The sequence below is a fragment of the Xylocopa sonorina genome, chromosome 10 (genome assembly GCF_050948175.1).
Source record: "Xylocopa sonorina isolate GNS202 chromosome 10, iyXylSono1_principal, whole genome shotgun sequence".
In the NCBI taxonomy this organism is placed as follows: Eukaryota; Metazoa; Arthropoda; class Insecta; order Hymenoptera; family Apidae; genus Xylocopa; species Xylocopa sonorina.
In genome coordinates, this window is record NC_135202.1 from 5205238 (window position 1) to 5224630 (window position 19393).

At 42.6% G+C, this 19393-nt stretch overlaps 1 protein-coding gene across 1 annotated transcript; it reads left to right on the forward strand.

The window, feature by feature from the left end:
• The first annotated feature begins 14074 nt into the window (after positions 1 to 14074).
• Positions 14075 to 18879, forward strand: LOC143427820 (glutathione S-transferase D5-like). The gene is made up of 6 exons (XM_076902286.1): positions 14075 to 14253; positions 14595 to 14653; positions 14730 to 14875; positions 15025 to 15033; positions 17037 to 17191; positions 18638 to 18879. Exons 1-6 carry the CDS (start codon positions 14113 to 14115, stop codon positions 18791 to 18793), a joined length of 666 nt encoding a protein of 221 aa, XP_076758401.1. The 5' UTR covers positions 14075 to 14112; the 3' UTR covers positions 18794 to 18879.
• Positions 18880 to 19393: the final 514 nt, after the last annotated feature.

Genomic DNA, 19393 nt, shown 5'->3' on the forward strand with positions numbered 1-19393 from the left:
TCCATGAAAAGTCTCCTTAGCTGTCGGTTTAATATTATTTATCGACGATCTTATTTAAAACGATGCAATACAAAGCCTAATATCTACTCAGAATAATTTCTCTTCCCCTCTGTGTGAGCGACTTTGATAAAAGTAAAATGATCTTTCTTCAACTTTCTATAATAATTTTGTATCTCGCGTATGTAAGAACATTCAACCCTTTTGTTACTTTCGATGAGACATCTCGCGATTCGATGTTGGTTCTTCAATATTTTTAAATTGCTCACAGAATTATTTGAGTAATTATTGCTAGGATGGTGCTCTTGTTTGGATTCGAGCAACATCGTACCAAATAATTTAATTACACGTTACTATACGTTCCAATTATTGTTTTTAACAGCCATCGAAACTTCTCTTCGTGCTTTGTGCGTAGAATGTTGAAGTTGTTAATGGAACTTTAGATAAGAGTTTCGTCGGGATTCGCGTTCCTCGTATCTCTTCCCCTATCTTTTTTTCTCAATTGGGAACGAAATACGGAAAAACGTTGAAGATAACTGTCCGATAGTTCTATGGAAGAAACGACACGACGATCATTATTCGTGGAACTCGGAACTCTCCTCAACGAACGCATGATACGTATGTGATACCATTTCAAATACTGCGTTATTGTGTGCGAAATTTTTTCTCGTACACTGAACTAAAGCAGAAGAACACTCGCGTTATCAATGACTTCCTTCGAACACTTTCGCAAACTTTCTAATGAGAAAATGGAACGCAATTGAATGGAAGGCGGCCCAAGGGCCACTGCAAGCTTAAAATTGGACTATTCAAGTAACTACAGTTGCCTAACTCCATTCTGCTCTCCTCAATTTCAGATACTCTGAACTGATAGAATATCTAATCCACTGATGGTAAACACCATTCTTAACACTATTTTAATCTGCTAAAATTCCATTATCATTTACCATATCTGTGCACCATTTTTCACTATAAAAATAATTTATTATGAAAGATATAGTAGATTGCGCAAACTATAATTTTAACTGATCACAATTCATCAGCTTTACATATAAAATTACAACGCAACATGTAAATTGGTTTTGCTCCAAAATACCACTTCGATTCCCACAACAGGTTCATTGCTCGCAAACATCATCGATATCTCGAATCCTCGCATCCTGCTCGTCCTCGACCAGCGACCTATAATCGCAGAGCGCGTGGACGACCATTATCGATGAACTTCGATACTCGCGATGGCAACGGTCCCGCATGACACGACCGGTTCAGACTTCTCGCTCCCCGTTCGCGGATCAAAGTCGCGCAACTGGCGTACTTTCAGAAGCTTATGAAATTCCAACGGCCTCTTTTGCGAGCGAATCGTTACGCGGCCGTGAACGTTAACGAGCGAACCCGTAAGCTTTTTCTTTCTAATTAACGGGACGGAAAACGCGGACGCGCGGCCCTTTCAGCTGGTTCTCTGGCCGCAAGCTACGCGCAACGCCGAGAAATCCCTGTCTGAATCGAAGGGAAAACCGTGGCGTTTAGCCGTTCCGCGAACGACGGAAGGCGTGGAAAAACGTGGAGATCGGTCGTCGATCGCGTTAGTAGCCTGGCTCGTAATATCGCGACACGGTTCACGGGGCGAACGTGAAAAATACCAGTTCCGTTCGCGGCGCGAAAGTTCGCGGGCAAGTTCGTCGAAGTTGTTTATGTAGTGCGGGCCAGATGGTTGTAACACTTTGTTCGGATTGTTTGTTAAATTACTTGGACTCGAGTGGCTCGCGCCGCGTCCGGGTTGCGCGGAACTACTTTACAATTGTGAACCGGTTATTTTACTGCAGCTGAAACACCCGTTCGAGTTACAGGCGAATCCGAGCTCCTACTAATACCATTTCTTAACTTCGAATACATTGTCAACTGTATTTCACGGCGTGAACTTCGAATTACGTTCGACAGGGGCGCGTGTCGCTTTCAGAGGGCAATCGCGAAGAATTGATCAAGTTCTCGTCTACGTGGAATCGCGTTATTTGCGTCTGAATGATTTCGCGACGAATGGTTTGATTTGCACGAACGTAAAGTCAATAATGGGTTAATTCGATCCAAGTGACTCGAAGGCGATTAGCTTGTTGTCGATTACAAGAAACGGAGAACATTTCTTCTTCAGGTTGATCTCGCTAGAAATGGCGAACTTTCGCCGAGTAAAGAAGAAACAAAGTTCAAATCTACGCACATTATCTTATAATACATCAAACGTATCTTCTCAATTCAATTTCTCTCCAATTATCACAATTATCCAATTATCTCAATGAATTTTTGTTACAGTTGTCACCCAACAGTATTAATTCGAGATTACCATTTACGCGTGAAGTTCGCCTAACTGTTTTTCGACGGCCGCGGTGTCGAGCAACGGCTGAGACGCGGCAGCATCAATTAACGTTGTCGTTATCCTCGCCTATCCGGTTTATACATGTCGCGAGGCAGATTTGATGGAGCGACGGCTTAAAATTCAAGCAGGCCCACCACGCCGGGCACAGAGTAACGAGCGTGTCTCGTAACAGCCAATTCCCTCGGCGGCGCAGCTCGAGAAAGCAGACGGAAACTAACGGGTCGCCGGGAAGACGGTTCGTAACTCTGTGAAACTCGTTGGAACTCGTAATATCTTTGCCATTTCTCCAGCGACAACGACGGGAACAGCTCGCAGACGTACGCAAGAGAGAAACGTAGCGTCTCCCACGGACTGCCGTCGTCCCACCCGCGCCCTCGCGCCCTCGACGCAACCCCCTCGTATCCCGCGACGGTGGTCGTTGTTAGTCGTGGAAACCCTTTGATCTCTCGCCTTTCGCTCGTTCCTATCGGCCGTCGCGATACCGCTTCCCTTACTGAACGACGGATATACGAACACCCGCCGCGGCACCGCCACTTTTATCGCGACGCCTTTGATTTCATTAACACAGAAGCCTCTCGTATCGTCGCATAACGCTGCACAGGATATCCGTCGAGCGGTCTGAGTGCCTCGCGAGGTTTATCCTTTGACGCGGAAAATTGAGCCAGTTCTGCGACCAGAAGTCGAGAAATGCCTGTATCAATTGTGTTCGAGTTGGACCACGCGCGGGTGTAAAAAGGGTTGCGAGTTGGGAACGCTCTTGGGGATGCGTTTGAAGATTCGTCGTAGATATACTGTATTTTGGGCATGTTGTCTTTTAGTGTTGGGATTATTGGTAAATTGGGGGTGGAAACTTGTTGGCGATCTTCTAATACGCAGAGACGGAAGCGTGTCGAAGGGGATAGGGAAAAGAAAGGGGTTAGCAGGGTTGTATAATCGACGGCTGGCTGGTTCGAAATTTATCACTTTTGGCTGGAGGCCGTGCTCGTAAAATACATCTGCCCTTAACGGGATATCGATGAAAGCGATCGCGGCGCGTGTTTTCGAGAACGGCGGTCGACCGCCGCGCATAAACCAGCCACCGTGAAATGTGTTATGAAGTGGATCAATTAAGGCGGGCAACTACGGAAATTTAGATGTTAATTAACCCTCGGCCGTGGAGTACGGATGGCGTTCGAATGTGGCGATAGATTCATATCGTCGAGACGTTTCACCGCTCTTGAACGTAAAAACAATTATCGCCGTAGAACGCGCGAGTCTCTAATTAATTAAATATTAATCAGTTTGGTCAATATCGACCACTGGACTGACACTTTAATTTAGACAAATATTGCTTTAATATTGCCGAGGGGAATTATTTGTTTGGATCGAATTCATTATTTTTCAGGATACGAACGAACGAACAATTAAAGTTTCAAATATAAATCACATTTTGGTGTTTTTTTTTTTTTATAAAAATATACATTTGCGTGTAATCCACGGATTCGCGAGTACCATGTAAAATGGAGTAACAGAATTGTGTTCCAATTTTGGTAAAAAATTCATCGAATTTTTAAAAATACGCTCACGTTGTTTCATTCAATATTAAATTTACTGTTTCAGAATTTTCAGTCTCTTGTGGAGTGTTATGGAAAATTAGAAAAAATTTGTTACGCGTAAAATAAGTAAAACGAAGCTCCAATAAATTGTACGTCTAATTGCATCGATCGCGTGTCGTGGCGCAATCATAGGAAAGGAAATATTGGTGCATTTAAAAAATTCATTGCTCAGTCTGCTTTAAATTAAAAACTCTGCGCTACGATTAAGTTACCACAGGGAGGACGCAGGAATCTTCATTGCTTTCAAACTGATTTATATCACCATCGCGGGCGATATGTCAGTGTGCAATTTCTGCGAAGCACGATTCTCCTTAATCATTTTAAACTCTCCACTGAAACCCACACGTAGCTGCCGTTTATAAATAATATCGTTCGCCGACCGCAGCGCATAGTCGTGGCTATGGTCGGCGTACACTCTGTATCGAATAATTAAACCCCATTTAGCCCGTCAATCGTCGCTAGAAACGGAGCTATCAACAGGCTCCGGCGCACGCCTTTTCCACAACTCGAACGATCACCGACAGCGCGCAAATTCTCTGACGATCGTAAAAATTCAACCACGCCAGTCCATCAAATCCGTCAGAATTATTCATCGCCTATTGAACAAAGCTATTTCTACAAATTAAACATTCACGATGGCTGGGGGGAGATTGCCGGAGAAATCCAGGCATCAAAGGCTGGTTGTATAAGTTTCGCCGCTGATGTGAACAGCGATGAGACCGATCCGACAATATTATATTTGAGTTGTAGCGTTTCTCGCGTTCTGCTAATTTAAATCGCTAATATTAAAGGCAAAATCCACTGTTGCTTCTTATACGTACATCGCGTACGCGCAACTTCAACGATTCTACGTGCCAAGCATGTGAAGCCATAGTCATTTACAGCGAATATTGTTAATGATTTTAACTGTCGATTTCAGGATACAATTTCCAAAAAGTTCCCATGACTGTCGCAAATTCATTTCACTAATAAATTCTTAACTTAATATCAAATGTAAGAAAAGTTGGATAATATAGAAATATTCAGGTGGTTTACTGTCTGCTGGGCGAGTTTATTTCTGTCTGACCCAAAGGTTCGTCCAAGAATGCCTTCTTAGAGGACACCCCCAACATCATGGCTCACTCGAATCCGTTTAGACAAGTCCCCGCAGAGAGGCGATGCCGCAAGGAAATGCACCCTCTTACCAGCTATTTCTTACACGAAGTATACGCAAACACCGCAAATTCCATCTAATTGCATCGACAGATGAAACCGCTACTTTTCACTATCTACACACGGTATACATTCCATAATCCCGCGATAATAGTCCCAATTAGCAGTCGACGTTGCATAACCACTATTCAGCTCCGATGAAGCAAAACGTTTCGCGCGAGAATGGCCTGGAACCCGTCCGCGTATCGAGCCGAATCCCGTTTCCAGTTACGAGACAACAGTGGCACCCTGTCGTAGCAGGGGTCGAAAATAAATTTGAAAATTTCATTGGCCGCCCGAGAAGGGGGCAAAAAAACAACGGGTCGAACAACAACGGGTCGACCACCCCCTCGTGGCATCTCCGCCTCGGAATAAAACATCGAGCCACGGCGCGGGGTGATTCCGCGTTGTGTGTTCCGAGCCGACGTATCCATCATCGGCTGTCCGTGGTCTAAGCGAGAGGAACAACGCGACCGGGGGTGGGTTGAGAGGAGGTCCGGTGGGACGGGGAATTGAGGGTTGCGGAGGTGTGGGTCGCGCGGGCAATCACTGGCCGCGGCTGCACTCGCCGCTGGGACTGGCGTCGGAACGAAAAGGGTTCCGTGGCTATCTCGGATGGGCGCTGCATTTCCATGACGGGGCGCCGATGAGCCGAGAACGATCGCGGCCATTCCATTTTCCATTCGAGTGGATCCGCTCGCCTAATCGATAGTTACAGCGCAGACACGCCCGGCGCTAGCCGCGATAACTCGGTCAGCAGCGAGGACGGGACCCAGACCGGGCCGTTGGGTGCCGCCGCCGAGGAGGGCATGCAAAATCGTTCCACGACGTTATCGACGGTCGGCCAGACGCGATAACGTTTGTCACTGCCATTCCGCGGGTTTAACCCCGTTCCCATACGATTTCAATTGGGAACTGGCGCGTGCCCTGGTTAGCAGCGGAGTCGTTAGCCCTTAAACATCCCCCTGCTATCCTCTGATATATATATATATATATACACGCACACTAGGCAGGTCTAATTGGGTTCGTCGACTTCGCAGTGATACGAATCGCGGCTAGGGTAGAGGTTTTTTATTCTCGTTTAATCCCTGCGAATCGTAACCGCGAGTCGCTGTACGATATTGTCGAGCCAGAGGATCAACGGGACACCAGGTTCCGCGCGCGATCGATCCAGCGCACGAACTGAAGGAGTCGCGCGAGAGCATCCAATCAACTGTCTACGCTCCGCAGCCTCTTCGTACCACTGTTATCTCGCGAGTTACCGAGTTGAACGAGCTCAGCGTCGAGCTGGATTTTCGAAATTCGTTGATTACCGCACGGCAATCTTGAGGATCGTTTGGAGGATCGAGGATCCCCCTCCCTCTCGATCTCTGGCAAGTGGCGCCTGGCTGGGATCAAAGGAGCCGTCGTACCAGCCGTTGGTACCGGATCCACGCGTGGGCCGGGTGTGGGCTTATCGTTCGCGCACGTCTGAACGAATCGAGCCCCGCGACATTCATTAGCTATTCGAACGGCAACGCGCAAATAATTGATGGCGCCTGAGCGATTGGCACATATTACAGGTAATTCCGGCTGTTGCGCCGCCCGGAGGTTGTCGGTTCGAGCGATCGCCGCGAAGCCAGCTGGCATCGGATTTTCTTTTCGCTGGATTTTCGCGCGATAAGGCGAGCTGGGCTAGACGGTAACGACCGCCGGTGGAAACGTTTCGTACGTCTTCGAGTTTTCAGACACCGGCCGAACTTTGCCAATTATACAGGGCGTAATTCGTAGCTTGATTGGCCGCACGGTGATTATACCGCCAGGAATAAGTCGTAAATGTGTAATAGTTGTTTCGTACTGTTCCGCGGAAATGAAGGATCCTCTTCTTTCTTTTTTTCTTTTTTTTTTTGAGGAAGCTAGCAGAAATTGCAACGGATTTTTGGTCGTTTTTTTAATATTGATTGGTACGTGTGTGTACTTTAGTTAGTGTTTAAAAATTGGGAATGAAAGAAGGATTAAGCAATGAACGATTTTAGAGTTTATTTTATTTCTGTTTATTTATGCTATCTATCTTCTGGAATTGGGGATTGCGAGTATCGTTCGATGTTGCTCTTTTCGTCTCGATGAATCGTACTTTCAAAATGTCAAAATTTCTCGATCCTTTATAATATCGTAGTCGATTAAATGCCTCTGAATGTGTAACGCGCATGTAATCCCAGCTAAAATATTTGGTACACCAGCGTACACGAAAAATTTGCGGCGCTGGTTGAAATTTATCGTGCTAATTTCGACTAAATAGCCGTTTCATTAATTTGAAACGCAGAAAAATCAATGTGGCCACAATTAAACGCAGTCGATTAAGTCCTTGCTTTCAACGTGAACTCGTAATTGATTTTCGCGTACAGGATTATTTTTGCGCCTAATAAAACGTAGTGAACAAATATTTTGATGTTTTATAAATCGAGTGAATACATTAAAAAAACAAAAAATCAGAACTTACATTCAACATAACATTTTAACTTCGAACGATATAAGGAATAGCATGTACGTCCTGGCGCAGCAATTCGTTGCCGAAATCGGCTATGCCCGGTAATTAAACGAGAGTAATAAACAAAAGCAAATAGCTTCCAAATAACAACAAAGTAACGAGATGAGTGGGCTGGTAACGAGAATTGAAAGCGATCGGGCTTTGCGCGTTTCGATTGGATAACCAGTTGATTGAACTTACTGAAGTTATTGTAATCAACTCTGCATTTAATACCTGGCAGCACTGTATATTCGCACATTTCCGCAACGATGCTTTCTATCACCCATCAGGGGAATATATTGATTACAAATTTTGATGGGATTTACATGCGATACGATTCTTCGACAAATATTCACCATGGAACACTTATAAAGTACACCCTTTGACCTCAAGCACCTTGACCACGCTCAATCATCAATCAGACAAGTCCACGAATTTTCCCAATGACTGCATTCTTTCTAAAAAAAAAATAATCTTTCTCTGACTATGTAATATACTAAATTTCAAACAAGATGTTAATCAGTTCTCACAAAAATGTGACTTATAAATTACAATAACTATTAATAGAAATTTCTATTTCTGAAATATTCTTCCCTTGCCCCTCCTCCCTCCCTATAAACTCTAATTCTTGGACGTGTATAAAAATAAAAACGTCACATAGACACAATACTTTACTGGTCCCTAAACATATCTAATAAACCAGCGTCCACTCGAAACGAAATTTTCACGCGAACCCCCTGCAAAATTATTATCAATTCGCATGATGAACACAAATTGATCGTTGTTTCCGTGAATAGAAAATATCTGGTTGTTTTCACAAACATGTAATTTTTAAATTACAATAGGTACCAATTGAAATTTCTATTTCTGAAATATAATTCCATTGCCCCCCCGTACAATCTCTAATTCTTAGACGCGTATAAAAATAAAAACGTCACATAGACACAATACTTCACTGGTCCCTAAACATATCTAATAAACCAGCGTCCACTCGAAACGAAATTTTCACGCGAACCCCCTGCAAAATTATTATCAATTCGCATAATGAACACAAATTGATCGTTGTTTCCGTTAATAGAAAATATCTGGTTGTTCGTTAACGGTGGCGTTTGTTTACGATCGGGCGGGCCAGCCGCGAGGCAGGTGGGCGGTTAGGGCCCAGGCAGGGTTGATCCGGGGGGTGGCGTCCGCTGATAATCGTTTAAACGGCGATTAAACGAAAGCTCGGGCACGCGGCCGAATAAATTGGACGAGGGCCGTGGCCGCGGCGCGGACGCATTCGTTCGCGGCGAAATTACATGCTCGTTCGTCGAATAATCGATGTTTCTAGTTGCCCGTGACACCGTTAAAACGGCCGCGTTCCGCTGACGCCCCCCCCGACGGAGGAATAATTGCCGCGGCAACGCGGACGCGGCTATGAATTTATGAACGAGCCCCGCGACTGCGGCCGGCTGGCCCGCCAAGCGGTCATTGCCGCGATGTTATTTTCGCAGCCAATTAAAATTATATCGCGGTAACAAGTCACGTGTAATTGTCAACCGGGAAATGAGCGTCGCGAGCCCACCCCTGGTCGAGCCCTCCCAGGTGACGACGGTAAATGAAAGGAAATTTATTGAGACGGACGACCGCGGCCGTTCACCCGACAATTCCCGCGTATCGCGTGTCCGGACGGCGTCGCGACGCCGTTTAAAAATTGCTCGAGTTGCGTACAAACGGCCAGGGGAATTGCGTCTTAATTCGTTTTTCGTTTTCATGAACGATCACACCCTGATTCTGCCTTGGCGCACGCCAGGCAATCGATGGGGTAGGACGGTTCGTCGACGAGGAATTTTGGATTTTAATGTCGGCTTGGTTGGTCTTTTTGGATTTTTTTATTGCTGCGGAGAAATATGTTTGTTGTTAGTGGTAAGACGCGTGCTTGCAAAGTAACCTGGATATTGAGATTCTTTTCCGTTTTTATGAACGACCACCCTGATTCTGCCTTGGCGCACGCCAGGCAATCGATGGGGTACGACAGTGGTTCGTCGACGGGGATTTTTTGATTTTAATGTCCTCTTAGTTGGTCTTTTCGGATTTTTGACTGTTGCAAAGAAATATGTTTGTTGTTAGTGGTAAGGCACGTGCTTGTAAAGTAACCTGGTTATTGAGACCGCTCATAGAACCAAGTAGAAACGGTATTTCTCTATTTTTCCGTGACTGGTTTCCTTTCACTTTGCGTTCCTACTTTACAGCTTGACGCTCCACACATGAATAAAAGAAGCGAAATGTAGACGTATCATTAATTATTGCCAGTTCGTTTAACTGTATCATTCCAGGCCTCGTTTACTATTCATTTCGATGCGAGCCCAATAATTTTATCGAATTATCTTGTGAATCATTTAAGCGTGCGATGTAAAAGAATTGTCAGGCTGCGAAATTGCTGAAAATTGTCACAAAGGTATGCTCATATTTCATTCACGACACGGAAATTGGTCGTATAATTAGTTCTACGAAGAAATATCAGATATAATGCACGTGTATCAAATTACGACTAAATGAATATATTATTATCTGAAAATTAAACTACGTAACGATTAACTCTTGTGATGATTATTACAACGCGATTACTGTTACAGAGGAATATAATGCACATTCATTTTTACGTACATTTCAAAACACGAACACGATAGAATAATATGAAACTACAGCCGTGCCTACTTCACGATTGATTAAAATTAATATCGCGTTTCGCGTCGCGTGATCCACGATAATCATCACAGCTGAATCATTTATACCCTGTAATTCACTGTTCATGTTAGGTCGCCGCGAACGAAACCGACAAATCCATAATCGAACACGCCACAGTACTTTTTCAATTTCCTTTCAGTGCTCCGAATATTTATCAATGTATTCAAGCACAAATTACAAAAACGATCGAAACGACTAAAATGTTGCCACTTTGAAAGCAGTGGAACATTCGTAGCTCAACAAACATTCGCCGCTGAAGTACGGCACGGACTAGTTAATAATTTTGATTTGCGTCCAAACGAGTTTGATTCTCGCAAATAACATCCAGCTGTAGAATATGCTCGATGCATAATATTGCTCTCGCATTACCATTCACCAGCTAATTGCGTGGAAAAGTGCCAAAATTCGAAGTGATGTCGAGAAAAGTACTGAAAAGTCTTCTGGTTAAACGCACCGTGATTAGTCGTCCATGCACCGATTGGAATGCGTACACATTTATACGCCTACGCAGTGGAACACCATTTATATGAGCTCATTGAGGCAGTTCGATCGAAAGCAGTTCACGTAACAGCATACTTTCGCGTGTGTATTAAAAGTTTGATGCTGGTATCCATTGGCTATGATTATTCATGCCGAAGCGACGGTCGGCCTTAGATTAAATAAAACGAGTCAGACGAGTATTCAGTCAACCGGACATTCGCTGCGTTCCGTGCTAGAATAATTTATTTGATTGACGTTTATTATATAATAGTATTTATATACCTGCACCATACGAGTTATCTACTGTTCGAGCACCGTGCTGCTAATTAAATGACGACCGTGGTTGATTAAAAATTAATCAACGGCGAAGGTTAACAGTACGCTACCTATTATTCCTCCTCTTTGCGATACCTGTGAAACTAAATACAATAAAAGGCCCAAAGAAAATTTGTCGGTTCACCATAAACATCTGGCCACGATTTACAAAATTTTCCGGCCGATTTGTCGCGTAACATCGCGGCTGTGTTCAGTTTAAATCGCGAGCGCCTGCAGCCGGTCGCAGCGTTGTTCGCGGATTAATACGATTTTCCCCGGTTCCGGTGGGCCAGCGTTGGCCAACAACCAGCATTCCGAGCCGCGCGTCAACGCGTTAACTTTTCAGTTTCAATCGCTCGACCACCCCCCCGGATAGGGCTGTCCTCCTATCGATCGCGCAGCCTTCGATCGCGTCCTACAATGTCATCGTTACACTTCGACGCTCGTGTTTGCCGCCACGGCATCGCTATGGTAACTCGACGTGTACCATTCGACGTACGCGCGTGTATTTGTTCCGTTGCTGTACGATAGCTTGCGATTTCCCGCCAGAGCTAATCGGCTGCCGCCTGTGATACGACGATGTCCCCTGGCTCGTTAATCCGCTAATCAATTAGAAAATCGGTGGCACCGGCGCAAGCGCGGCCCTACACGTGCAGTCGAGTTGCGTGAGGACACCGGGGGGTGCGAAAGTGTCACTCGAGGGTGGCTTCGATACGTGTCAGCCGGCCGGAAGGAAGTAGAAACGGGGCGGAAAGGTCTCTCGCGTCGTAGAAAATGTTGGTTACTTTAGTTGGTGATTGTTATTACACCTGGTCGCTTGGATCGTTGTAAGTGGTAAGTGATAATGGGTTTCGATTGTTCGTTAACCCCTTGACGATGTATAAATTTAATTAGATTCGATGTGACTGAATATTTGTATTTATTTAATCGTTTAATGTCTGTGTATGTTCAGCCAGATGAACGTAACGGTTGTACATTGTTATTGTCGTAGTTCGATATTGAAATAATCAAAATTAGTAAAATATTCAACGATAATACAGTGATGTAGGGTATGAAAATAATTACACCCGAGTGTGTCATTAAGTCAGTGTTTACCAAGGGTTTTGGACTCGAAACTCGCAGATCAGATTTCCAAAGATCCGTGCTACCTTTTCAAGCGTTCGACATACTTAATCGGCTTCCAATTTCTAGCAGCGCACTAATTGGCTGTCGAACGCAGCAATGACTTCTAGTAACGCTGAAACGTCTCCTGATAACATTGATTATTTGCGCCGCGACTCGGGGAGGATCTTTATATAGCTTAACGCGATTAATTAATTCGGCATGCGACAGCTACGTCGAATTGTCGCGGAAGAAAGAGGTTGCCTCGAGAGCTCGTTACATTCATCTTCTCCGGGGCTGTTTCAGAAAGATCTCCGCCTCTTTTTCCCCTTTTATCGTCTCCCGTCTTCCTCCTCGACGGGTGTACACCACCCCCGCTGTGTTGGCGGCCCGGTGAAGTTTTCTAATTTGTACCTCTGGCCGATCTACAGTCGCGCCGCGCAATCACGGGATTCGTATCGTAATTGATGCAAGTTCGTAATGATGCATCATTAGCGCGACGGAACGTGAAATATGAAAATCGAAGCGTCGGAATGTAGGTCGGCACCGCGCTTTGGGGATTGCTGTCAGAGATTTTAAGTTATTTAACACCAAGTACCGCGCGACACCTTCCTCGACGCGACGCGAAACAATTTTCCAGCTTACGTTTATTATTTTATCGTCACTGATTTATTTAAACGATTTATCTCCTTATCGATTTGCTGCTTAATATTTCTCAGAAATATGATACGTTTGTGTGCGCACACCGTAGACCAATTTAAATTACGAAATCCATGGCGAAGCATTGAAACGGTTAAATTAAGGAAACAACAATGCGTTCTTCTGAACGAATATTTCTCGTAATCATGCCCGCGAGCTTGTTACGAATATTTCGTCGCGTCATCATTTACAATGAGCCTCGTCTCATTTATTTTTCTCAACCACGCGTCGTTGGTACAAATTTTTCATTCATGTTCAGCCTGGTTAATGTTGAACCCTCCGTAACTCGTGTCAGCGTGTTATTACTGTTTACGAGACAGTTTCTAGTCTCATTTGAAATTAATTAACGCGATTCATTTTCCAGGGTAATTGATGTCCGTATAAATGGCACACTTTGCAAAGTGATAATAATCGAATGATCGATTAATTCCAAGTACCAACGAAGCGTGTAACGTTTTACAAGTTTACGAATAAATTTGGAAAATTGTAACGAATGAAAATCACCATACACAAACGCAAATATTGTTCAATACCATCCACGGTATTTTATTTTCAATTTTAACAAGCTGCCAATTTTTTCCGCTTCGCATTTCAGCTTTACGCCACCGCTTCCCCTTTTCCTTTCTTCCGTTACGTTTTATTCGTCGAGATAGAAAAGGCGTAAGCTGGTGAAAGCAAAAATTACAGTTCACCCTGCACAACGCGCCGTGCGCGACGATAAAATTAACGACAAATCCATAGAAACATTCTGATCGCGTCGCCAATTTACAGCAACGGAACCGATCGAACGTAGGACACGCAGTAACTGTGTAACGATCGCGTTAAAGGACGCTCGATTTGCTCGACGACCGATCTCTCGTTCGCACATTCGAGGCACACCGTCTGAGCAGCTTTATGCATCAGAAGGGACATCCATAAGAATCCGTGCAATCTGGCCGATAACCTTCCGATCCATAGGATCTCAAACACAACCAGTCGGATAAATTTGTATGCAAGCCGAGGTACACGCTGGACGTAAAGCCTGGAGATTCGAAAGTTTCCCGCTGTCCCAGGTCCCACCGTATAAAAATCTCGTATCCGCGGCGGTGTTACTGGAACAAAAGAAGAACGGCTAGGAGAAGAGAAGACGCAAGATGCCGATTGATTTTTACTACTTTATCAATAGCCCGCCGTGCAGATCGGTTATGCTGCTGGCGAAGGCGATTGGCGTCCATCTTAACCTGAAAACGATCAATCCGCTTAAGAAGGACACTCAGAATCCAGAGTTCGTTAAGGTTTGCTTTATTTCCATGTAAAGTTGTCTATTTTTAAGAATATTAGATACCCTTTAACACACTTCTCGGTTCTTTCTGTTCACGAAATTGAATCTTCCACGCTATTCTTCCAATAATTAAAATTGTTGAAGCAACAGAAGAGAAGAGTAGAACCTTCCAAACAAAAGTTTTATATTTAATGGTACGTTATGAGATGTCGTTCGCGTTATTGTGCAACAATGAGAAGCTTCTCGATAGTAGTAACACACGGTTGAAATGTAATTAATAACGATTACAAATAATAACAGTCGACGCTATTTAATACGCGGCTTCGTCGTTCGCTGTATAATTGCATCTTTCAGATGAATCCGCAGCACGTAATACCGACGCTGGACGACGGCGGATTCATTCTCTGCGAAAGGTATGCGATAATTATCGTTTACTCTCGCGCAAAAATGTTTTGGCCTCGTTTTGTTAAAGCAGCCGCGTGATTACAGCCGCCCAATTATGGGTTACTTGGTGGGCAAGTACGCGAAGAACGACTCGTTGTACCCGAAAGATCCTAAAAAGAGGGGCCTGGTGGACCAGATGCTGTATTTTGATATTGGAACGCTTCACGAGAACATGGCCAAGTGCTATGTACGTATACTTGTATTCTTTAAATGATGCATTTCACGTTTCATGACTGATAGGTCATACGTCAATTATTTATAGAAGAATAAGGATATAGGTTTAAAAAAATTTGAGTACAAGCTGTAAACTATAAAATGATGGTCAGAGTAGTTGGATTAGGGTTATGTTGTACCTACAGTTCGGTTAAAAAATTCAGTGGAGAGTGTCTGACCAAGCGACGCGCCTCGCTGAATCTACTTAAAGGCATCTGCACCATCGTAGACTGCAGCGCATCATTAGCCTGTTCTGAATAGAACTTTGGAGTGTCGCGAAATTTATCAAGAGAAAATTCTGAGATGAAACGACGAGGAATATAAAAGTATCTTCCTTTTTAATCTTGTTGGACTTAAATTGATAAAACTTCCGAATATAACTCGCTATTTTCGCGTGATCTACAACGCACGTCAATTTCAACAAATTTGATACATCGAGTACGAAAGTAATCGATTTTCATGTTCGCATGACATCGCACAATGTATGCTCTACGCTCGAATATGTATGGACATTCGCCTTATATTGAGCCAAGGGCTATATACTAGTTTAATCTACTATAGCCTGTTTTATTACCTATATATATGTGTCTATAATCGGCCAGGGAGTCTAATAGAACGCACGTATATTCGATATAAATCGAAACACGTTTATGTGTGCGCATATGAAAAGAGTTTGGAATTTTAGAATATTCTATACCATCGTTTTTAAACGGTTATTATATACCTATTGTCAGAAGCTATTGTAAAAGCCGTAATACAGCATGGTGCCACAAAGTCATCAAGGTGGATGATCGATGATTCACGCAGAGTGAACAAAAGGTCGCGTAAAATCAAAGCGATGCAAAATACATTAATTTTCTGATAAATGTTGGAAATATTGCAAGATAAGCGATACGTAAATGCACGTGTATCTCTGTGGTGTGATAGCCTCACGTGCACCCACAAGTTATTATTATATATCAGATTGCCGAAAATTCAATTTACGTTAATCAAATAAACAATGCCGCCCCGTAGTATCAATAAAAAATACGCGGTTTAACAATATTTGTAAATATTCGAAGTGCAACTCTAAAGCAATTAAACATACACTTCACTGGGTAATTTTACCTATAGAAAATGAAGAAATTTTTTAAACCAAATTATTCTGCTCTGCTAACGAATATTGCACGGTAATAACGTTAAAAGAAAGACAATAATTAAATACGCAAGTTAATCTGATTACGAAAGATAGAATACATTAAACAGAATTTGTGTGCCTAATGGAACGACGGCAGAGTATAATTGACTTATGCCTGTTAGACTGAAATGTTATGGAATTAATGTACTAACATAATAAATGTATTAACGTACACTTTAATGGAAAAGATCGAAGCCGGAATTAGCAAAAAAAAACCTACCCTCGCGCGTACTCCCTTTCCTTTCTAATTTGCAGCCATACCTGTAAAAAGAACAGCACAATATACAGCAGTTAATGAAAAAAGCGTGCAGAGGGTTCATAAATTAACAATTCTCCAGTGCAAAAGTACAAGCTATTAAGATATAATTTATCATAAAATTCGTCACTTCTGAGATATTCGATTTGGCCAATCAAACAACACATATATACTTTTATCAAAAGGCACGAGATGGATGTTTCGTTAAGTGCACTTCGAGAGGGTTACTGGCGTTACCAGAGCAACAGGATATTTGGCAAAAATCCACTATCCTCGAATCGCAACGAATACGATAAACTCGCGACATCTTTTAATATTAATAGGCCTTCCATTCATCCATCATAACGTTGTCAACATGAATTTTTCAGTAGACGAGCCAGTAGATATGATGTGCGTGCTGTAACTAATGGCACCTCACGCGCGCAGCGCGTAAAGGGTGCACTCTGAAGGTTCACCTTGCGTGCTACAATGCAAATGAGAGGATTTGCCAAGTCGATTACTTTGGGAACCATCAATTTTGCGACAAATGTACACTTAAAATTAAACAATAGATATTAAACGTAATCTAATAGAAAGAATTAAATTCATAAATTGGTAATTGATAAATAAATGCGAATTTTTTTGTCAAAAGTATTGATAGAAATTAATGAACGCATAGGATAGCATGTAACTGATAATTATTTTTTTCCTTATTAGTTTTCCGTAGTATTTGAGGCACGTGCCCTGAACGAACAAGATGTGCAAGATGTGGAAAAAGCGTGCGATTTGCTGAACACGTACCTCGCGGATCGCGAGTTCGTCGCTGGTGATAACCTTACCATCGCTGATTTTGCAATTCATACGACTGTTTGCGTGTTGTTAGTAAGTATTCAAACGATAAAAACTTGGTCGAGCAATAAAACCATATCAAAGCACATTCTTTATCACTTTTAGCTGAATAGGGGTAGTTTCGCCACCCCTTAACGTTTTTATTCATTCAACGTGCACCAGTATGGTATACTTGTTCGTTTAATTTTTTTCTTTCAGCAAGTAGCTTACGTGCATTGTAATATCAATTTGGAAATTAATTTTACAAACGAATATATATCGTTTCCTTCGCATTTCTATTTTATTGTATTTCATTTTACTTTTCTGTTGGTTTCCTTTTATTTCGTGCAGGCTACTGTTTTCGCGCGATTTATATTCTAACTTTATTTAACGTCAAGGTACGTACACGTTACAGCGGAATGTAAAAAAGGAGACGTGTAATATTTCAACGAATGAAAAACGTTCATATTCTATTGGACGTGTTTATTAAAAAGTACACTCGATACGCGGAAAGAAGAAGAAAACATAGTACGCGTGACAGTGAAAAACGTTTATGGCCAGACAATATATCAAAAACGATCCTGGATGGATAAAAATTGAAGAAATATACAGAGATGTTCGCGTAACCGAAATTACTTTCGAACGCCATAAATATTGATTTTATTGAATAGCGTTGTATACGGGGGAGAAAGGTGATGCGCTTTATGCGGAGCCAGAAGTCAACTTTACTCCCCGCGATAAAAATTTCTCGTAATGTTCGAGGAGATTTATGTACGAATTAAGGAAGATACCACTTCGAGGGAATGTGCTCGCGTTACTTGCGATGAAATTCCAGCTGTAACGTGTAGATCATTTAATGTAGTGTCGTAGTTTATTGTAGAAATTGAGAAATTCAATCTCGCAACATTATTGGTACATTGATTTAAGGAGTGAAAAAAATGTGAAGTTAAAAGCGAATCTGAGAATTAACTTGCTTTACGTTATTTGAAGTCCAAGTGATAAAGATGCACGAAAAATAGAAGAGGAAATATTAAGCGCTTAATAATATAAGCTGCGATCCTTTTAACGATACATCGATCTTCGTCTCGAGCTCTCGTTAAACCATTGAAAAGGAAAGTGGTGGTTATTCCAGCTCCACGGATTATCCTGAGATTACACGAATCTATTAAAGAACGCTTACCTCGCTAAGATTTCTAAATTCTACAGCATCTCAAAAAAAAAAAAAATTAACAATCCATATAAAAAATGATAATCAACTACATTTCAAAGTCGATGAAATCTTACTTTTTGTAAGAAAAATGACTAGTCATAACCAATTCTTTCGTTTCGTTCTCTCGCTGCGCCTTTAAATGCACTTTTATCTGCGCTTCGAAGCTATGAATAAAATGGTACGATCTCACGATGAAACCACTGTGAAACGTACGGGCTATGCGAGATCGATAATATAAAAAGTCGAATGGTCGAATGCTATCAGCGTTGCGAAATATATTTTGTTGACAGTGTTTCGACTTCGATATCGACCGATACGATAACGTGGCGAGCTGGTACAATCGTTGCAAACAGCTTCTGGATAAATTCGGTTTCGAGGAGGTGCACGGCCCTGGAAGGAGACTGTTTAGCGAGATGTATCGAGCGAATTTACAAGAATCCAATTAACGTCGTAGAGCAGTGGAGTCGTTACTGGTGCATCGGTGATCGAGATTAGACATGGAATCTATCCGGTAGCTGTAATTCATCGCCTCGCTTAAAACGTGAGCCTTACCACGTTCCAGGTAATGCTTGTCGTGAAAAAAAGTTGAGTATCATTGGAGTTTGCAATTAATTATGCCTGTATTAACCTTTATAACCTGTATAACCTTTCATTTGCAATATGCACTTTTCAAATGTTCAAAAATATCTTAATTAATCATAATGTGTACTGTTGGCGAATTATAATATTTCTCTTGTAAGTACAGTTGTGAAAATAAATTCAAGTTCGAAAACATTAAAAATCCACTGCGAAGGATTTCAGCAACAGCTGAACCATGGCGTAACGCTAAATACACGACAGTTAAAGATGGACTACCAGGAATGCTGCAAATTGAATATTCTAAGTTTGCGAAGACCTCGAGGGTGCGCAGCATGAAAACAACCCCATATTTTGCCACCTGCCTCTGAAGCTACTGCTTCACAATATGTATACAAAACGAAGGGTGCAACAAAGAAATTTTCCAAGTCACGGATTCCATAATATCCCTGCGGAACCAACGCCATATT